We start from the raw sequence: 21,247 nt of genomic DNA on the forward strand, positions 1-21,247 counted from the left end.
GACTTCCAGAAAAAATATGGAGTTCCTAAATAACTTTTAGCGAGGCTCAGGTTCCTGAATTACTGAGTTTTTCTTAAAAATAGAATGAAAAGCAAAACATTAGTCTCATCTTTGAATGGCTTGATTATATATGAATATGAAATTTAACTAAGTAACCTGTTCTCAAGCACTTAGCTAAGAATAGATGGGTAAATAACAAACAATGATGGCTGTAACTGCTGAAAGCATAAACACCCGTGGTTTAGACAGTACAATATTTGTGATAAGCAAACTTCTTTGTCAATTAAACACACAGTTCTTTGTTTATAGCATATCTATTCTTAACAGGAGCCATGCTGGGACATGTGCTCAGTCACGGAAATGAAGGCCGTAGACAAAAGGATAGCAAGCAAACTTCAGCCTCATGTAAGGTGTTTTGTTTATCTTTTAATATTAATGCCAGATGGATGATAAGTGCATTATACATAATATGTACATGTACAGATATAGCTGCTTGTGAGGCTGCACTGCAAACTACATTACTGAAATGACTGTGGATTAAGAAGTGGTAAGAACAGGGAGGGTTGCTTCAAATTTCTTCAATGATCTGGTATATAGCAGATCATTGTACCAGCAAATGAAGAGGACCGGACATCTATGGATAGGAGTAGAGTCAAAGGTAGTCAGCTGCTCTGCCAAAGAAAACGCGTGGTGGAACTACACTCCACAGTACAGCTGGAGATGAACTTGGACTATCGAGGTTTTCCATAGCCTAAAGAAACTGCTCTAGATGAAATAATACCCCAGAGCTACACAATAATTTATGGGGGTTTTTTTGTTTGTATTTAGAACAGCTGCATAGCAGTTTTCTTCACAGCAAAAGAGTGCAATGTCTTAAGTCTTGCAGCAGTGAAAAGCTACACTGATGCCAAGATTAAACATAAAACGGAGTTAAAAAAAAATATCACTTAATGCTAGATGGTTAAGCCTTTCTGTGAGTGCCAAAATAGCAGGCTGATTTTCAGAGGTGCAAAACAGACAGAAGTTCCTCCTGACGTCAGTGGAAATGCCTGGGTGTTCAACACCTATAAAAAATATGAGTGTTTCCTTAGACGCTTAAGGAATAATCATAGATGCTAATTTTAGTCTAGGGTAGTCACTTTCCACACACTCCTGCTATGGTAGTGGGGGTGAGAAGGCTTTTCTAGGGGGCAGTTCCGAGTAGAAGCCATCTGCTCTAAATTAGGTTCTGCTAGTTATCAAAGTAATGGATGGCTGGACTGATTTTGCTTACAGGTTTTGAACAGAAATAAGAACAAATATCAAATTTCAAGTTGAAGGGATTCTGACAGTTAAGAGCAGTTGGGCAGAGGCATTTGAAGTAAATGGAAAATCTTGCTCATACCAAGTACAGTAAGCACTTAGCACCTTCATCTGTAAAGCCAGCACATAGGTATTATGACCAGTATTTTGGAGACAAAGACATGGACAAAGTGATACGTCCTTATAACTCAGAAACAGGGAAAACTGGGACCAGACATAGGAGCAGCAGTGCCCATTTTTGTGATCAGGACATAAATTCAGGACTAATTTTCTCACCTGTGTGCACACGTGGAAACTTAAGGTCAAAAGATAAAACTAACTAAACATTAGCCAGACAACTGTCAGCTTCTGCTTCCCTCTGGACAGGCCTTCTAAAGAATGAAGTGTGTTTCTACAAGCTACTATTTCAAGTGGGACACTTTCCTAAAAGGAGAACATTGCATTTCAAAGTCTTTTACCTCTATCTCTGCAGATGCTCTGTTCCTGCAGAGCCTGCCCTGTAATCCTTTCACTCCAGTAGTTTAAGGATTACTAGGACCATGCTATCTTCATCTGTACTGAAGAGTTACTTGTACTGCTAGCAGGAAGAGCTACCACAGAATATGCACAGACACAGTCACAGAGGGTGATCGTAACATTGTGTTTGCCCGTTAAATGATGTGGAAAGAGGTAACTTCTATCTTTAAATACATGCCAAATTTTATCAGGAAGAAAACCAGCATTGTATAGCACCTGTATAGTTATTATCAGCTTTATGCATCAAGTCTCTCAACATGAGGCATATTTAAAACCAACAAATCCAGTGATATTATGAGAACAAATGTCACACACTCTTATCACAGCATTTCATGCAATGATGTTCTTCAGACATTGAAGACTTGAAAATCCCCCCAAACTACTAGGAATGAAATTTAATTTAGGAGGAAATGGAGTTCTCAGTGTGAATACATTCTCCTTCTGGTATCAGCTGAGAGTAAAGAATGCATAGCCATGAAAGACACACTCACTCAGAGTCAGCAAATTTTCACTGCTCACAGTAGAGGAATACCACATCAGTTACACATTGTTTATCCCCACAATTTGGCTTCAGAAGAAATTATGCTTGGCAGTAAAGCCACCCAAAACAACTCAACTTTGCCAACTGTCTAAGCATTTTTATATTTGCTTGCTTGCAAAGTTACAACATGCAGGAGGGACATCTTTTGACTTGGGACAAAGCTACGCAGCACAGATTCCCATCTAGTTCTATTTCACTGACCTGTTTCTTCCTGCATCCTGTCCACCTGCATTACAGATACAAATCCAATGTGCTCTTCTGTAAGCAGGCTCTGCAGTATAACTTCTAAAACACTACCAATATCTATATAGTATTGAGCATTCACAACTAAAGAAAATCATAATGCTTAGTCTCACTGAAATGAATTCAGTAGAACTGTACAGTTCAATACAGAAGTTGCTACCTGAGCTAAACATCACTAAATCGATCACAATTTATGCAACAGAGACTACATTTATGTTAGGCATTTGGTATCTGATTTTTCCATCATAATAATGAAACCCCTTTTGTCTTACTTGTAAGAGGATGGAAGGGTTTTGGTGGAAGATTTTGAACTGTGTTAACCCCTTAGCAAAAAGCAGTCAAAATTCAAAATTGCAAGCTGTCTTAGTTTGATTTGGAAATTGGTGATATAATCATGATATTTTCTTACTGGGATTCATTCGTTTACAGAATATACCCGAGCCCTGCTTTTGCTTGCACAGGGCTACAAATTGTATGAGCGTGGATTCCCTATTTACTGCAGTCTCAGGGCTAAAGACCCTCAGTGCTCTTCCAAGCAAACACCTCCCATGTCTCGCTCTTCAGCTCTCCAGTGACCCAAACACAGATCCACTGCAAGATGCAGACCTCCCACCCCCAAGAGATTATAGCAAAGTCCACTGCTTAACAACACAGCTTTTCTATAGCTCTTAAGCACCTTGGTTGCAGCTTATGGAAACCCACTTAGATCCATACTTTCTTCCAATCCTTATTGTCTTACTAATTGGATCAGCGTATCTGCAGACATTTTACTACATGAATTTCAGGGGATTTCTGCAGTGTGTATCTGTGAGTGCAGGCAGGAGGTAGCCTTTGCTTCCCATTATAAAATGGTTCTTATAAATTCTTTTCATAACCATACAGTTCTGTTGCTGGCAGATATTTGGGGGTGAGTGACAATTTACAGCTGAATTGGGACTGTAGGAATTATCCATTTGACAACACTAACAAAAACATTCAGAACCTGGAATGGGTCAACACTGAGAGGGCTATTTCAGTTTAAACAGAAAATACAATATTGAGTAATATATTGATTTTTCGCCCTTAGTATTGATAAAGAAATCCTTCCCATTTGAAAAAAAAACTAACCCCATAAACATTTCTAGTTAAGTGAATTTCATAATAGCTTTCTTTGATTTTTCCTTCATATACCAGCACCACAGTATTCAGGGCCCTCTTTAACTGCACATTTTATTGACAGAATATGAAGCACACTGACAAAATACAATGGTTCCACTGTCCTTTCAGCATGCTTCTCTCAAGCACCATTCCATGCAAGTAACATCAGCAAGAGGAATTTAACATGTTACTATTTTAACAAGCACTAATCTCTAAGAGGCCAATCATACAAGAACAAGCCATAAACACATCCCATATTTCTATACAGAGTCCCTCTACCCTCATGGCAACTCTTCATAGGACTAGAAAAACTACAACTCCATGTCCTTCTGCTGCATCAATGTCTAATATTTAGGATAGTTACAGTACAGGCTGAAAAATCAAGACATGCTGTGGCAGGAAAAAATAAAGTCTCTCCATTGACTACCAAGTTCTGAGTCAGGCCCTATATGGGGCCATCTACCACTGAGGTCAGCCAAACAGAACCCAGGATTTAAAAGGAAATGAGAGATATTTTATGTGTGTGTTCTTAATACTAGAGGTTTTGACATCCACTGTTTGAAAAGAAAATTCTTGATGCACCTGGAGGAGAAGCACTGGCTTCGGAGTGCTGAAATTTCATGTTACCATAAGGCACCCTCTGCATCTATAGTGGCATATATCATTTGGCAAGACATTGTTCTTCTATAGAAGACAGTCACAGTACTGGTTGAATAATAGAAAAAAAAATAAGTCTAAAAAGGTGAAATTGTTTGCTAACTATCAGTAGTAATAGAAAATCCTGCATTTCAACCTACAGAATTTCCAAGACACCTACATCATCCTAATTCTGTGCATAAAAGGTAAGGGAGGCAGAGAATTGCAGTGTAGGACTCGGTATAGCACATGATTTTTCCACTGACTATCATTCTGCTTTCGACTCTGGAGGATTTTCCTCTTAATAAATTAAATCCCCTTCTGAAATTAGTCCTAAAGCTACTGAACTCAGGACCCCCATCTTTATAAGAAATACCCAACTGTTAACAGGTAAGTACTAGGAATAAATACTGAGGACGCTGATACTCTCTTAGGAATGAGTGTACCTTTTGCCTCCCTCACACCTCCTACATTCACTGGTTCTCATCCAGACCCTGTTCACGTTGCCCACTTGCAGAGGGGAATCTCTGTGCCTTCTCAAAAATCCCACTGCTATTCCACGTGGGTAAAAAGTGTCACCTGATTAAAAACCCTGATGGGATGGATGGATTCAATCCAGAGCCTGTAAATCCATGAGGAGTGGTTCAACAGTACTGAATTTTGCTGGTGGCATCCAGCCTTTCCTGCCAACACTTTTCTGCCTTACATTTATTTTTCATTCATTCAGGCTTGGTTATTTCTCTCCTCTTCCTGGTTGAAGAATTAAGCTTCCACTACTTCATTTGTCTTATCACTCAACAGCAGACTTCTTCCAGGAAGAGGTTTCTGATAAGAAATCAATTTAGATTCCGTTCATAGAAGACCACACTTCAGAGTGAATGTGGGACACTGACTGCAACTCTATTTATAGACACTGAAGTCAGACTGAACATAAGGTCAATTTCTCTTTCAGGCTGCAATGAACCTCTCAAATCTGCTGAACTTACTGAAGTTGCAGCAACACTAGAAAAAGGATGCTGTCCATAATTCACAGTCCTTGTAGCTTCTTCCAAATAATTTGCCAGACATGTGGCTTCCAAATGCATTTTTTTATTTGTAAGGTCAACAGCAGTCGTATTACCAGCCAAAGGAGGTAATGCAGACAAATCCTTATAGGTCACACTGAAAATGTAATCTGATATGTACTGCTAAAGACTGAAAGACACAGCTTCTTTCCTAAAGAACCTTTTCCAAAGTCCTCGCTCACACACAGTGTTCAGTATCATCAAGAAGATTTGCATTCACAAAGAGTACAATATCAAGATAAATAAATACTCTGAGTCTTCTTGTTTATTCAATACTACTGTAAAAAAACAACAAAATCGTCAGAAATTGCATGGACACCTACACTCAAACCCTTCTTCATTAAGGAGGTGGTGGTATCAGGGCCATAACAGCAAGCTAGAATAAGATCATTCATCTCTAATAACAGCAATAAGGAAGGAGTATGTTTCCAGTTCTTTCCTTACATGTGTTAGTGCAAGCGTCAGAGACATGTCTGAATGACTGGGGAAGATATAGATGAAATATATGGAGCCAATTTAGTGCTTTACAATACAACTGTCCTGAAGAAGGGATCATACCTGTTTCACAACCTTCAGATCTTTATCCTGAAGGCCTAAGCCTTCCTTGAAAAACTAACAAACCACATTTCATGTCAGAGTTTAAAAAAAGCACATTCCTATAATAAAGTATTTATAGCAAAAATTACAAATAAGAAAGAGCACCGTTTAACGCACAGCTCACTAAGACATGCTGGCAGTTCAAACACCTTGCAAACAACACAATGCTTGCATTTTGAGTGGCATTGTTGTGCTTGGTTTCCTAAGCTAAGGGACGCTGCATTTTCCTATGTTCCTTCTAGTTATATTGAGATACAGGCTAGTGAAAACTAAAAGGTTTGTGGAGTTTTTTGAACTTTTTTTGGAAACTTAAGAAATAAATTTATCATGGAGATAAGAGAAATCAGGTTCTAAGTCTTCTGCTATGAGCTACTACGAGTTTTACTTCCACTCAGTCCAGCAGGGGAGGGACTGAACAACAGCTAATTACCCATCTGACATACCATAGAACCAACCACTTCTAGCAGTTGTTACAAATACCGCTGCTGTCCTCTTTTTACCAGTGGGAAAACCAAAGTCTGAGGTGACCTGATATTGCCTAAGGTTACAGAGCAGACTAAGGAAGAGAATCCCACCCCCTCTGGCCAGACTTTTTGATTTCCAATACTTCTTTATTCCTGTGTAGTACTGAAGAAACTAGGGGCCGCTTTCATAGACCTTTCAACTGCTCTTTAAGTGCAGTGGCCAGTACTGGGTCAAGGAGCAGACTTCCAACGTTTCCAATCTCATGGTTCCCACCTACACATTCAAGACACCAAGGCTGTAGTTCTCTAGTTAGTTCCTATTGAAGACAGCGTGTCCATCCAAAATACATTTTTTATTTGTTATTTAGTCTTTCTTTAAAGAAATTTCCAACCATATGATCCTGTTTAAGCTTTTATCAGTAGTGTCTAATGCATCAAATGGTCAAATTGTTGTATTTTCTTGATTTCTTGATTTGACACAGGCTAAATGTTACCCCAATTAAAGCATTTAAATTGGTGTTCACATTCAGAGAGACAGAGCTAAGCTACAACTCAGCTTCCTTTCCTATAGTGTACTTCATATTTATTCTGACATCTGCAAGGAGCCTGGATTACAGCAGACCATAATACTCTATGAACCATGGTTATAATTAGGCGTCACATCCATTGTAATCCTATGGACGTCATCATGTGTTACCAGCATCTGTTGACAGATCTCATACCAGGCATATCACTGAAATGGCAAGTCTGGAGAGGGCAGCCCATAATAGAAACAATGGCATTTATTTTCGGTTTGTTCCAAGACTGTCTAACAGAAAATATATGGTGCCAACTGCCACGACTCCACTGAGATCACTTTTCAATGTTATATTACCAGTTAGAACAAAGATCTGTGCCCGTGTATCTGCAATCTTCTCCTAATAAACAAGGAAATAAAGCAAACACTTTCTGCAACTGTCCTAGCACCAATTAGAAAAAGACAGAAGCCTTGAAATTTTATAAAGTTTATCAGGCCCTTTTTCATGAGAGTACTTATTTTTCATGCAATAATAAATTCAGGCTCCTTTCCGAGACAAGGAAAGAAGACCCCCTCTCCTAGAATTTTATTTAAATGTGGTATCATTTTAATATTAAAACTAAGCCCTGGGAACTGGCAACACAGAGTAGCAAAGCCACAGTCTCTCTACTCTATGGAAGTAAAGCAGAGTTGGCTTAATTTTATAAACGTGGAAACCTGACTTTCTGCTGAAGCGCTGTTTGGAGGAATGGAAACAAAAAATTTGCTATGGGGTCTTATAATAACTACACCCTGCCCTTCTGTGAAAGTCAAGAGACTTACTGTAAACATAAGAAATCCTACAGAATCCAAATTCTCTTTTTTTTTTTTTTTAAATCATTTACCTGTATTGTAGGAAAACTGCATTAGAGCACTGACTATCTAGCAACCTGTCCATTATTTCTTTATTTTGAAAACAGCATTCTCTGAAATGCTGGACAATTGAATCCTAATCAGATGTAACCATGACCTGTTATGGCTGAGCAGTTTCAAATCACTAAAGCCCTAACATAATTTCCATTCTCATAAGACATAACAGAATAGTTCACCCTGTAAAGAGCATCAAATTAAAACAAATGTCCGTGTTGATAAGTATAGTTTAATAATTGGTCAGGAGATGCAGCAGCTGGCAGATCAAGAAAAGTGAACTTCAACCTAGCCCAGAACTTCTCCCACTATACTTGTACACCCAGATACAAACAGGTGTGAATGTAGGAAAACGAACATAGGAAAATGAACAAACCCAGCTCAAACTCACAGAAGGAGGAAGGATACAAGTAAAAATTGAGAGGAAAATATTTGCTCTACCGATTTTAATGGAAAAGCAAACCCACTGGCTCCAACAATACTAACAGCTCCTACTTTTATAGTATAGCTTTTATAGAGGCTGTGACTGTAACAGTGGGCCAGACTCTGTCATCAGATATAAGTTAGCGACTTCTTAAGTTTTTGAAGTGAACTGCTCACCTATAGCAAAAAGCATATTCAACCTTATTGTCTAGAGCATCGTTTCTCTATCTCTCCCCCCTTCCTTTTTTTTTTTTCATTCTTGTAACCAGCAGATAACCTTTTAATCCCAGATCTGTCAGCTGTGACTTCAACATCACTTTTTACATTAGGAAGTAACAAAACCTTTACAATATTTCATCCCTCTCTTTTCCATATGCTGCTTAAAACTCAGTGTTCTGAAATTAGATATTGCAAATATTACTAAAGTACCAAATCATTGACAAGGCTGCTGATGGGATTATAACCTCTGCCTGTGTTCAGAAAAAGAGCATGAGCAGTGCTTGCCGGCATAATAGTTTTCTTACACCTAAAAGGCAAGAAGCATTTCCTCTACAATTGCATATTCCCAGGAGTTTACAGACCCATTTTTTCCCAGACAGTGAATTGGCATGTGGGAACCTAATCATGAAACACAGTTTTCCAAATCTAGCTTAGATATATTTATAGGCAATATTTTCCTTGTCAGATCATTCAGTCAGAATTAAGAGTAAATTCTAATAAGAGCTGACTAGCAAGATCACAATTTCAAAAGTGATTTATCAGTCTGCTCTCAGAAGTATTTCAAACTTTTTTTGCACATCAATTTTGAACCATCTTATTCTTTTCCCATTTTATAATTGCAATTTACTGGTTTTGAAAAGCAATCAGGCACACGCATTGAGAGTCTGCTTTCCAGAAGGAAGACCCAGGAAGTGAAGTTAAAAATTACTGAAATACTAATATATAAATCTAGAGGTACTGACAGAATATTTCCAGTGCAATATAAAAAGAAACTCCTGGGTCTCATAAATTACTTTCACCTCACATAGGTTTCACTTAAGAATCCAAAAAGTGAATGCTTTATCCTCAAAATATAGTATAGCTAATACATATTATATATATGCTTTATATGATGTAAAATATATTCTCTTACAAAATTAGAAGCCCTTACTGCACAGCCCTGGCACTTCCAGATGCAGGATGGCAATACGACAGGACATCATTCAACACAGAAGCACATATACAGACACACATTACTTTATTTCCAGACCTTCCTTTGCTGTTTCTCCCATGCTGGGTCCAGGAGCAGGTCCCTGTCCCATTCTTCTTCTTGGGTCATGTACTCATCTTCTTCATAGTTGTAGGTGTACTGCATGTTTGTTTCTATCTGGTTCATGCTATTCATACTACCCAGGGATCAGCTTCAGCTGCTGTGGCTTCTACTATGTTTAAATAGATATATATTTTTAAGCTTAGTTTACTTGCTGATGGGTTGTAGGTAGCAGTGCCTTTTTTCTTTCTTTTTTTCTTTTTCCAAGGTGACAGGGAGTGAATATTGATGACTTGCTGAGAGCAGAGGCTGAAACTGTCAGGTAGGTGCTGCCTTGTGGTGACCTTCCTTCCCTCTCTCTCCTGCCCTCCTTCCCTTTCTCTGCTGCTGTAGGTCCCTGTGGCTGACCCTCCGGAGAAGCCCAGCGCGGCTCATTGCTGCGGCTTATTATCCCCGCCGGGCTGTCACGTGAAAAAGCACCGCGCCAGCCGCGGCGCTGCTTCTGGACAGGGCAGCGGTACTGCCTGCAAGAGGGGAAGGCTGACCGGGGGAACTCACCTCCCGTAAGAACTCTGCCCCAAAATTACTGTCCGCTCCTCTGTTTCTCTGTCTTTCCTTCCAATTTGATACAATACCCGTCTGTCTTTTTTTTTTTTTTTCTCCTACTGACATATATTTCTACTTCTCAAGACCCATCTATGATTTGCTAATGTAGTCTGACATTGTTTAGCACTAGTCTGATGTCTGTGTGGACCCCTGAGTCATTTCCCACTTTCCTTTTCAGATTAAGGATCACAAGAGCCAGCACAGACAAGGACACCCAAGAAATGAAACAATTTGCAGTGGACATTGGGTCTGGAGTCAAACCTGAAACTATGGCAGAACAATTTAGAAAAGCAACATGTATGCTTTTCGTCCAGGAAACAGGCTCAGTATATCCCAAAAGGAGGCACCAAAAAGCGCATTCAAATGTCCGTGGAACCAATAACTTTATAAATGTGTGACAGCAACCATTTACCCGTGCTTTCCACAGGGTAAAATCTGAAATGATAGCACTGATATCAAGCACCCTGGCAAGCATGTCCCCTATCTCCCGTGGCATATCATTTCAGTTGCCCTGGCGACAATGTTTCTTCTGGGAATTGGCAAGTTTACTATGTTCTTCATCTAGCCTGTCATTAATGACTGTACCTATCATCAGCCAAGGTCATCCTCTCTAGCAGTGTCCACACTGGATACAATTCGAACCTTCCTTACAAAAAGAAAATGCTCACCAAAGCTGAGCTTTTGGAAGCCATAAAAGACAAAGTCAGATATAAGGGAGAGCTGTGTTCAGTAAAGGCAACCATAGGTCTCTAAGCCAATGTGAATAATAACCAGAATATTTAAAAGCTGGGCAGCACGTATTTTCCACTTTGTATTGCTAAATAAAGCTCTGCTTTCTGCCAAGTTGCCTTCTATCCCATAAGTCACAGAATCATAGAATGGTTTGGGTTGGAAGGGACCTTGAAGATCACCTAGTTCCAAGCCCCCTGCCATGGGCAGGGACAGGTCCCACTAGACCAGGTTACCCAAAGCTCCATCCAACCTGGCCTTGAACATTTCTAGGGATGGGACATCCACAACTTCTCTGGGCAGCCTGTTCCAGTGCCTCACCACTCTCAGAGTGAAAAATTTCTTACTAATAGCTAATCTAATTCTACCCTCTCTCAGTTTAAAACCATTACTCATCGTCCTATCACTCTATTCCTTGGTAAAAAAGTTCCTCTCCAGCTTTCCTGTAGGCCCCTTTTAAGTACTGGAAGGCTGCTGTAAGGTCTCCCCAGAGCCTTCTCTTCTCTAGGCTGAACAACCCCAACTCTCTCAGCCTTTCCTCATAGGAGAGGTGCTCCAGCCCTCCAATCATCTTCATCACCCTCCTCTAGACTTGCTCCAACAGGTCCAGGTCCTTCTTATGGCAGGGCCCCAGAGGTGGACACAATACTCTAGGTGGGGTCTCACCAGAGCGGAGTAGAGGGGCAGAATCACCTCCCTCGACCTGCTGGCCATGCTGCTTTTGATGCAGCCCCGGATGCAGTTAGTTGGCTGTCTGGGCTGCGAGTGCACATTGCTGGCTCATCAACCAACACCCCCAAGTCCTTCTCCTCAGGGCTGCTCTCAATCCATCCTCTGCCCAGCCTGTATTTGTGCATGGGTTTGACCTGACACATGTGCAGGACCTTGCACTTGGCCTTGTTCAATTCTTGAGGTTCACACAGGCCCACCTCTCAAGCCTGTCCAGGTCCCTCTGGATGGCATCCCTTCCCTCCAGCATGTTCACCGCTCCACACAGCTTGGTGTCGTTGGCAAACTTGCTGAGGGTGCACTCAAACCCACTGTCCACGTCGCCAACACATGCAACAAAAGTCTAGGCAATTTAGAAGAATATGCATACATGCACAGCTAATACCTACCCATCAGCTCAAAAAAACCCTTCATAAATGCAGCACTAAGGCTGCAAACTGGAATTCAGCAGAGGATTGTAACACATTTCATGCAGTCAAAGCAAGCTAAACGTCCAAAGACTGATGTACATACTGTAAGATAAACAGTCTAAAAATCAAATTCCAGATCTAAGCAGCAAAGTCAGAACCACATGCTTTTCACCTGCTCAATGCAAATATTCTCAAGGTTGCTACAACATTTCCATCTATATAATGAAGCAAATGTTGATGAATGCTCTGCCTAGACTTTTTTGCTCAAGTGCAGACGACCATTCACTTAGGATACTCTCAGACAATATCAAATAGCAATTACAAAACAAAATATTTCATGTATGTACACATTACATGAATGCTGGTGTAATTTGTGTGGTTTATTTTTATAGCTGGATAGTCATCTGTGGTTTGTGATACATGTCCAATTTCAATCACCTAAATGACTATTTAAGCCTTTGAAGTCAGCTAAACCATTTCTTTTTATTCACTATACAGACCACGCAAGAAGTTTCTAGAGGAAAAACAGGAAGAAGTCAGTAAAGTCTCAGAAGTATACATGTAAAGCTGTAATGCTCTGAACCGGAGCTGTCTCCTGTGCAAAGAGCTCTCTGCACTGACAAGACCTGTGACCTTTTATGCACTACCTCATTAGAGGTGAGTCATTCCAGACAACTTCGTGCCCTTCCACGACACTGCCTTGTCTGGGGATCTAAGGGGATAAAGTCAGATGGTATGGCACCACTCCCCACTGTGCAGTATAGGTGAGCCTTACGGGTACTGATGACTTCATACAGGGAGGTACTCATTAAAAGCCATATATTATTTGTTGGCCTTCATCCTTTAACACAGGCCAGAGTGCCTGTGCCATGAAAAAAAACAACTGAGGCATTATGATGATAAAGAGTATCTGATCACGCTGTGGATTAGGGCTGGGGTCAGATCCATGCCTGGAAAACAAAGGGAAATCTACAAAGATTTTCTAGAATTCTGAAAGAAGGTTATTAATTCTTTTTCATAAAATAACTGGATTTGCTCAGCAGCTACTGCTTTTCTAGCCGCTGCTGCAAAGGTACTGTTCATTTTTTCATGTTTACTTGGTACACAGGTAAACTTAGTACTTTCGTAACCAAACAAATAAAACAAAAATGTCATAATTGTTCCAATGAACCAACAGCTACAACCATAGTATCTCTCAGCTAGTCTGAGAGATCAAAAGAATTCAAGTTAATTACAAATAGGAACAAACCCACATTTTTCTATAAGGGGCAAGTACTTCAGAATCCACTTTGGGTAGGTTATGTTAGCTCATTTTGGATAAAAAAAAAAATCAGAATGAAAAATCTAATTTTTTAATTCTGAAAATGTCAAAATAGAGGGCTTCAACTTCATTAGTGTGCATTTTGAGAGAGCTGGGCTTTTTACCTATGAAACAGAGCTAAACAGAATACCCCCATTTTAAAAAAACTGCCTATCTTGATGGAATCTGACTTGGTTTAGGTTCTCTAAATAACTGCTTACTGCCCCTTAATCAGAAAGCATGAGTAGGCAGGGGAGATATTTATAGATGGAGCTTTAGGCGGAGTATCTGGTATTTTGTTTACTACTTTAATTTAATTTTATAAACGAACTGTGCAGATGGTAACAAGAAGCATATGAATGGCGGTCCGTAGTGGAAAGAGAGCCAAAATGGAACTCTGATGCCAAACTTGAAGTGGAAAGGGAGCTGCCTCTTCCAGCTCACCTAGAGAAAAGAAAAGCTGTGGCCAGCAGAGCAGTATGAATAAAGCAGTGTGCTTCAATCAGCTTATTCCCACATCAGAGGTAGGTTAGGACTAGCCCCACTAAACTGGCAGAGTTGCACAGCTACAAACTATGTGTGCCTAAGGACAAAGAAAATAAGACAAATAAGCAAGCTGAGCAGGAAAGACAAAAAGAATACTCATGATTGCCAAACAGATTAGAAGAAATAAAGCGGCACAGGGAGATCAGAAATTGAGATGGTAGAGCTGAATTGTCAACTATTTTTATCTTTTATTTGGCAAACGGTGTGCAGTTGTAGCTCATGCTAACATAAATGCTAGTAAGGGCCCTACCCAGGAGAATGCCTTTACCCCAAGAGAACACAGTGGCAACAAGATATCACTTCCCATGCCTGAGGAGCACGAAGAAGGCCAGAACTTTCCTAACAGGAGCAGCAGGTCTGTGGGTGAACTCACTCAGTATTTCTTATCACAGTTCCAAGTTATGAAGGATCTCTGAATCTAATACCACTGAAGTGAAAGTCTCCTGGCGTGCTTTGTATTAAGCTCCTTGATAACCAAAGGGCTTTTCTAACTAAAGGAAACACAGTCTGCACCTCCTGTGTCAACCTTCATCTTTTTTCTTAATGAAATGGAAATTGTTTCACACAGTGTATATTTAACATCCTTTTGCTTCCCAAAAGCTGTCCTATCATTCTCTCAAGAACTCACTCCTCTGTATTTTCACTCTTCCCTCTCATTAAAACTTAGAATGAGAATAAACCCCCAACTTTTTAATAAAACTTCAAAAATGCTGAACACTGCAACGTTTCCCCAGATCATTCTTCTATTTGAACTTGGTGAGATTTAGAATAAGAAATTAGCCAGATTTCTCTACCTAAATAATCGCCTGTGAAACAATCAACTGATGTGAAAATGATCACCATTAGTTTTCAGCTGTAACACTTCTCTGTAGGAACACAATAGTTCACATCTGCCAAAACTGTCTCAGAAAGGCCACAGGAAAATAAAGAACCTTATGAGAGCTCAATAAGTCAGTGGGTCTTTAAGCAATCATCTTTCCATAGGCATAGAATGTTTCTTTGTGAAAATGAACATTAGGATGGTTTCTCAAGAAAGAAGTCAATGAAAGATAAAAGAAAATAAATTCAGACTGATTGTTCACTTGTATAAACTGTTAACAGAATCTTAAAATAAAAAAGCCGTTTTCTTTTCAAAGCATGTCATAATTGTCACTTAAAATGTACTTTTGCTTGTAGCAAATATCTACCACTTTAAAGCTTAACCAACAAAAATTTGAATTACTTAAAGAAGACATTGGTGATAAAGATTGGGCCAAAATGTCGGATTCTGCTAAAAAATATGCATAAATTTCCTGCACAAAGCTAAGCAGAAATGTGGGGTGTGTTATAAAATGTATTATTTTTTTTAATTGGAGTTCAAGAGAAATAACCCTTATCTTTTTTTTTTTTCAATACAATAAACACAACCCACTTTCTTCAATGTAAGAAACACATTATTTTGTAAGTTCAGAAAAAAACCCCAAGGAATTCAATTCAATTTGTAAAGATAAAATGAATAAACATTAAGCTTGCTTCATATTCCCAAAATGAACACATATAGAAGGCTGGCAGATAGAGAGCAGAGAAGAGAAGCATATATCTGAGAACCAAAACTCTGATTTTGTCAGAGCTAAGGAAAAGTACCGTGGGCACTGAGCATATTAGCCCTCCCACATCGAGCACCAACAAGCACAAACTATGACTCTGAAAAGTCCCCATGCTACTCACGTGTGGTCATATTAACTATACAGAAGCTAAGTATACATTATATCTTTTTTTTTTTTTTTAAGTAAACTATTTCAAATGGCAGGTTTGGAAATAAAAATGGAGAAAGAGCCAAAAAAATGCATGGCTGGCTCATAGTAACAACTGACATTGTCAGAAGATCCCGAAGTGTTTCATCAGCTATATATAGAGTCAGCTTACTCTGTCCCTGAAATTCAGCCATGGATGAAGTGTAGCAAGAAACATTTATAGGACAGACAAATACTACCAAAGCATAGCTTGGGCTTCAGGAGTATGGAGAAAATGCTGACTGCACTGAGATCACTGGCTTTTGCCAACCCTTTGTGCGGAAGGAAAATCACGGGGCTGAGACACAGGGTGATCCATACCAGCTTAAGATACCCTATGTGACCTTGAGCAAGTCAACTCAGATAAAATTTTCCCAAAAAGCTACATGTTGGTGCATTAGACTACTGTCCCTGAAAGAAAGAGAAAAAAGTCGCTTGTGCTGCATTTCCAGTGTCTAACACAGTGTCAGCAATGCTTCCCTTGGTCCTTAATGTCCACGTAGAACACAAATTCTCCAGAGCAGAGGCTTTTTCTGTCCAAAAGCTTAGAGAAGCCTACAGAACAACTATGACTACAGTGTGCTTTACCCACGGTACACCTTTAACCTCCATGTTTCTCTCTCAGGTCTGTGTGTAGCCTGCATCCAAAAATGCCAAGCATTATTCTAGTCTGTCAGGCTTGCTCAGGCATTTAGGATCCCGTATATATGTTTGTAGGGACACACTTGCAGCCTTGTAGCCTGCATAGCAGATAGTCACGGTTCTCAGAGAGGCTTCAAGGCAGGTAGGAAACATGCAACATCTGGTCTCTGCCACAGTATCAGTAGGCAGTCCTGTGATACATAATAACAATCACAAACTGCAATGTGAGTGCTGAAAGATGTCATGTAGCAGAAGGCAAACCGTCTAGTGATGGCAACTGCCAGGCAGCACCACACAAGATCATAACTTTCATCAATGAGAAGAGCCCTCAGATCTCACATTCTGACATATTTCTATTAAATATTTCAGAAGAAACCATGAAACCTGGAATCCCTTATCCCTTGAGCTAGCATCTTGAGTGTGTCTTTTTTTTGTTTAGAGGTTATTGTCTGCGTAGATGCAACTCACAAAGATAGATTAGATCATGAACTAAATAATATCAGAAGCTTCAATAGATGCTTTGCACAGCTGGGAAATGCATATGGTAACTTACATACGACACTGCAGTCAGTCTGTTAGCACACTGAAGTTGTAGAGCAATATGCAGACAGCTACAACGTAATACACACAGTAACAGGTGGGGAAACTACAAATAGTGCTGGCATAAGATCGGAAAAAATGGTGAGACAGGTCCAGGATTTTAAAAATGGTTTAGTGACGAGAATGCAAGGGGCAGGACAAGGGGTATAGCATGGCCTGTTACAAACCTTCTGAAGAAACCTTCACACCATCATGTGTTCTCAGAATCCTAGCTGTGTTCCTGTTTTTTGTTGGCTTAGCCTTATCCCACAAAGACACTAAGCAATGAAGAAACTCTGCCGTGAGGGCAATGCGAAAGCCTGCAACTGACTATACAATTTGTACTTCACGAATACAACCAGTTTAAAAAAATCCCTTAGTGAGCCAGCCTGTGGCCCATAATTGATTTACCTGAGACTATTTGCCTAAAAAAGCACCACATTATTCAGCACTAGCTTTGGTCACACTGAGAAAAGAGAACCGAGATGCGTGTTTAAGATAAGGAATGCATAGACAACATGCCTTTATTTATCTAGAAACAAACATTGCCAACTAAGTCAGAGTTTCCAGACAATAATTATCTAAGGGGCACAGATGAAACCTAGCAGGTTTTAAATCACTGAGGTATGAGGCAGAGATTATGGGCACAGGATATGGGCACTGGATATCAGACACTGCTGTGTTCTAAACCCAGCATTTGTTCAGATTGACTGAATGACCTTAGACAAGTTGCAGTCTCAGTGCCCTCATTTCTCTTTCCAGATACACCAATGTAATTTCACTAACATCAATGAAATTGAAGTTACACGCTCAAGAAGGCAACCTGGTTGAACGAATTGCCAGTCTGTAAAAACAAATACAAACTAACTATTCATTCCACAGGAGTGATACAAAGATTAGTAAAAAGGGTAAATTCATCCCTGTATACAAGGCAGCATTAGGTGCAATGTGAATTACTGCCAAACAGGGATAACCTGTTCTTTTTGCAACACGTATAGTGCAAGTTTTCCTTTTCCAGAACTGTTGCCCTTACATCCTGTCCAACAAAGCTTTACTCTGACACTCACCTGTATTAAGAATCAGCACTGAGAAAATGAGCAATGTTTCTGCCATGCCTGACACAAACGCAGCAAGACCTGAATTTTCCAATTCCTGTTCTGAAGACAGTTGTTTCCTGTCCAACTATGATCTCTCTCACTAACTTTGGCCATATTCTCTTCTCAGGAGCAATGAGTATCAATTTTGCACAACATACTTTCCAGTTGCTCGAGATCTACCAACAATAACTTACTCATGGTGAAGGCTTTTTTATATTCTCAATCCCTCTGAATGTGGACAACTCCTTAATTGGCTTACCTCTCTCCCTGCCTAAGTCCAGTTTAGCATAAGCAAAGGAAGAGAGGAGAGTATTTACATGTTTCTTCACTTTGAAACCAGTTTGTCTATAGGATAAATGCAGTGGAGTTGTGCTAATGTGCAGTCTAGATCTCTGTTGTGTCCCATAGTTAAATCTAGAATAGCTGTAATCTTCCAGAATTTCATAACTGAACCTAATTCAAGAGGGTGGGGTTTGTTTTTTTTTATGCCAGATGCTGTTCTAGGGATTTTTCCAGTTCATATGGACAATAGTTACTGGAGGTGGAGTCAGCAACTAGGACAAAGGTGAACCTACCCTCATAGGCTGTAAGGCTCCACAAGTATTTATAGCAAACGCCAGAACTCATTTTTCAGTTGAGATAGTCTGAACACATCTTTCCCTGGCCTCTTTTCCATGACAAAAGCTTCAGTAGAAAGCTTATTCTACAGTTCAAATAGATGGATTCAAATATAACTTGGCCTTCTCTAGGGGAGACTATTCAGTAATGAATGCACTTCTAGAACACCAAGACATTTTCATTTGTTCCCCATGGCTCAGCAATCCCCCTTATATCTCCTTTATCGGTAACCCTACCATATAGATGATCTATGAAAAATTAGGCCATTCAGGCCGTAAATTTGTAGGGCCTGATTTTTTACTGTTAACGTACCAGTGGTGGAAGTCAGAAGGGTCATAGATTGCATTTTCAATTGCAGGAGAGAACGTTTAAAATAATGCATGATGGAAATACCAGGCAAATATAGGATTCTGATGGGCTTAAAAGTTCAAACCACCAGGCCGACTCCGTGGGCAAAAAGGCAGTATGTAATTATACTCTGAAAAGCACTTTAGGGAAAAGGCAAATTCCATGATACCAGCATTCATTAACATAAAACTATCCACTGGATAGGGAAATGAAACTATGAACAGTTTGGAGCATGTGCCTCGGTTTTCCTTCTGTAGACCAGGAATAATACTAATGCTGTGAAGTATAAGGAAGTATGTGAAAATCAAATACCCAATAGATTTGGAGTACTTGAAGACAAGTACAAATACTGTGATGACCAGAGCTGAAAATCATAAATGATGTATTTGGGAACATGCTTCAATGGAGTGCAACAGACCTTCACTGAATAAAAAAGAGAAATCATAATGCTGTAGAGCACTGCTTATGCAATACACTGAACAAAACAGGATTCCTGGAGAAAAAGTAGTTTGTGACTATGGAATTACAGTCTGCGTTGTGATACATACAAAGCAGCTGAATTAAGATTGCTTGGAAAACTTAACTCTGGCATAGTCCACCACTGAGTTGTGATCTTGATTTTCTTTTAAGATATCTGCTCTACAACTAATTATAAATACATTATAAATTAAGTAATTATAAATGAGTTCTGAATTGGAAGACAGTTCATACAAAATGTAAAGAAAAGCACTGTAAAGGTTTCCAGTGCAGCATAACAGTTACATAATCACTCTAGCTTCTGCTCAAGAAAGAACATCATGTTTTGCATCTCAGATCTGTCTGTTGTGGTTCACACAAAAGAGTGTTTTAAAGTGTTACAGTGACACAGAGAAACTAGGTACATTTTACAGATTAAATGAGTCATAAATTGTTTAAAATGTTTTATTACCCCTCTACAGACTAAAACAAGGCACATACATCACCATGTTGTCATTAATCAGCAGGTATTGCAAACCAAAGGGATCCTACCGCAAGTAAAGTGATAAAGATTTTGAAGTGTAACCTCTCCTGTGCAGTATTTGAGAGCATCACAGCAGGACCTGCTTTGTTTCTGGCCACCAGGCTTATTTAAGAGGTATTATCAGCATCAATGGCAGAATCACCTGATTCGGAGTGCCACACACTCCCCTTGACTACACATTCAAGACCAGGCTGCCTTCCTCCCCACTATACTAAGTGCCTGTCAAGCTTTCTGCAGAAACAGCACCCCCCTCTCAGTGTGTCCAAGGAATCACCTCTGATGTCACTGGGCCTCCAAGTCTCTCTCAAGTAGTTTCTCTGTAGAGAACTCTCTTAAATCACCAGCATACACAATACATGTAGAATGACAGAGAGTAAGAAATTCACTGGAGAAAACATTGACATATACTTTTGTCAGTAAGAGTTATTAGCTGTTATTAAGAACATTTCCAGTTGTCAAGACTATTTTATGAAAGGCGGCACAGAGTCTTTACATCATCTCAAGACAGCGGGGCCACTATTTTAACTCTGAAAACATGGCACCTCTAGTAAATCAGCAAACCTGGAGATCTAGGCTTATCGGTAAAACTCAGTTGCACGTCCTCGCCATCTAAATCAAACACCCTATTTCTTCTAATAACAGTTTTTTTCTTCAAGAATTTCCAAGATACATAACAGCATGAACAGTTTCCAATGCCCAATGGAAGCAAATACAAAAGCCAAACACTTTTGAAAACAGCACTGTAATGCAGAGAAAAGTTTGGGAGATTTTTGTGATTACAGATACTTTGTATAATTCAGTATCACAGAAATGCACTTTCTGACTTTCTAACACTTTTTAAATATTATAGTATTGGCATCTCTCTCATATATATACACATATATATAGGTTAAAAAATGTTCAGTTAGTCTCAGTGTTCACAGTGCCACTGTGCTAGGCATTACATCAACACATAATTCATTCCCCCACAAAAACACGTAAAATAAATAAACTTTAGAAAGTGGATAAATAAAAATATGCAACTGGATATAACTGAACAGCAAAACTGGCAGATACATATTCTCTCTCCTACTGAATGTGGACCACACTGTTTTTCAGACATTATCTTATAAAGTTGTGAGCTCGTTCTAGTTCAAACCACATATTCATAAGGTATGGAAAAGGCCGGGGACTGGCAGTGACTGGGGAAAATGAAGAAATGAAAGCAGCACAGGCTTCAATGGCCAGCCTAGGAAAAGGCTGAAATTTGTATCTAGTGCATTCGGATAGGAATGAC

The 21,247-nt window shown here is 39.6% G+C and overlaps 1 protein-coding gene across 5 annotated transcripts in view; it reads right to left on the minus strand.

The window, feature by feature from the left end:
* The window catches only part of ACTN2 (actinin, alpha 2), a 74,300-nt gene extending 64,324 nt beyond the window's left edge, over window positions 1–9,976 (minus strand). For 3 of the 5 annotated variants that reach the window (XM_009885926.1, XM_009885925.1, XM_009885922.1), the window contains exon 1: window positions 9,596–9,700. In XM_009885926.1, coding sequence (XP_009884228.1) covers window positions 9,596–9,700 — 105 coding nt within the window. Of the gene's footprint in view, window positions 1–9,595 lie in introns of all 5 variants that reach the window. The other 2 variants (XM_009885923.1, XM_009885924.1) reach the window with 2 other exon arrangements.
* Between the last annotated feature and the right edge of the window lie 11,271 nt (window positions 9,977–21,247).

The sequence above is a fragment of the Charadrius vociferus genome, unplaced genomic scaffold, assembly GCF_000708025.1.
Source record: "Charadrius vociferus isolate BGI_N301 unplaced genomic scaffold, ASM70802v2 scaffold435, whole genome shotgun sequence".
NCBI classification, from domain to species: domain Eukaryota; kingdom Metazoa; phylum Chordata; class Aves; order Charadriiformes; family Charadriidae; genus Charadrius; species Charadrius vociferus.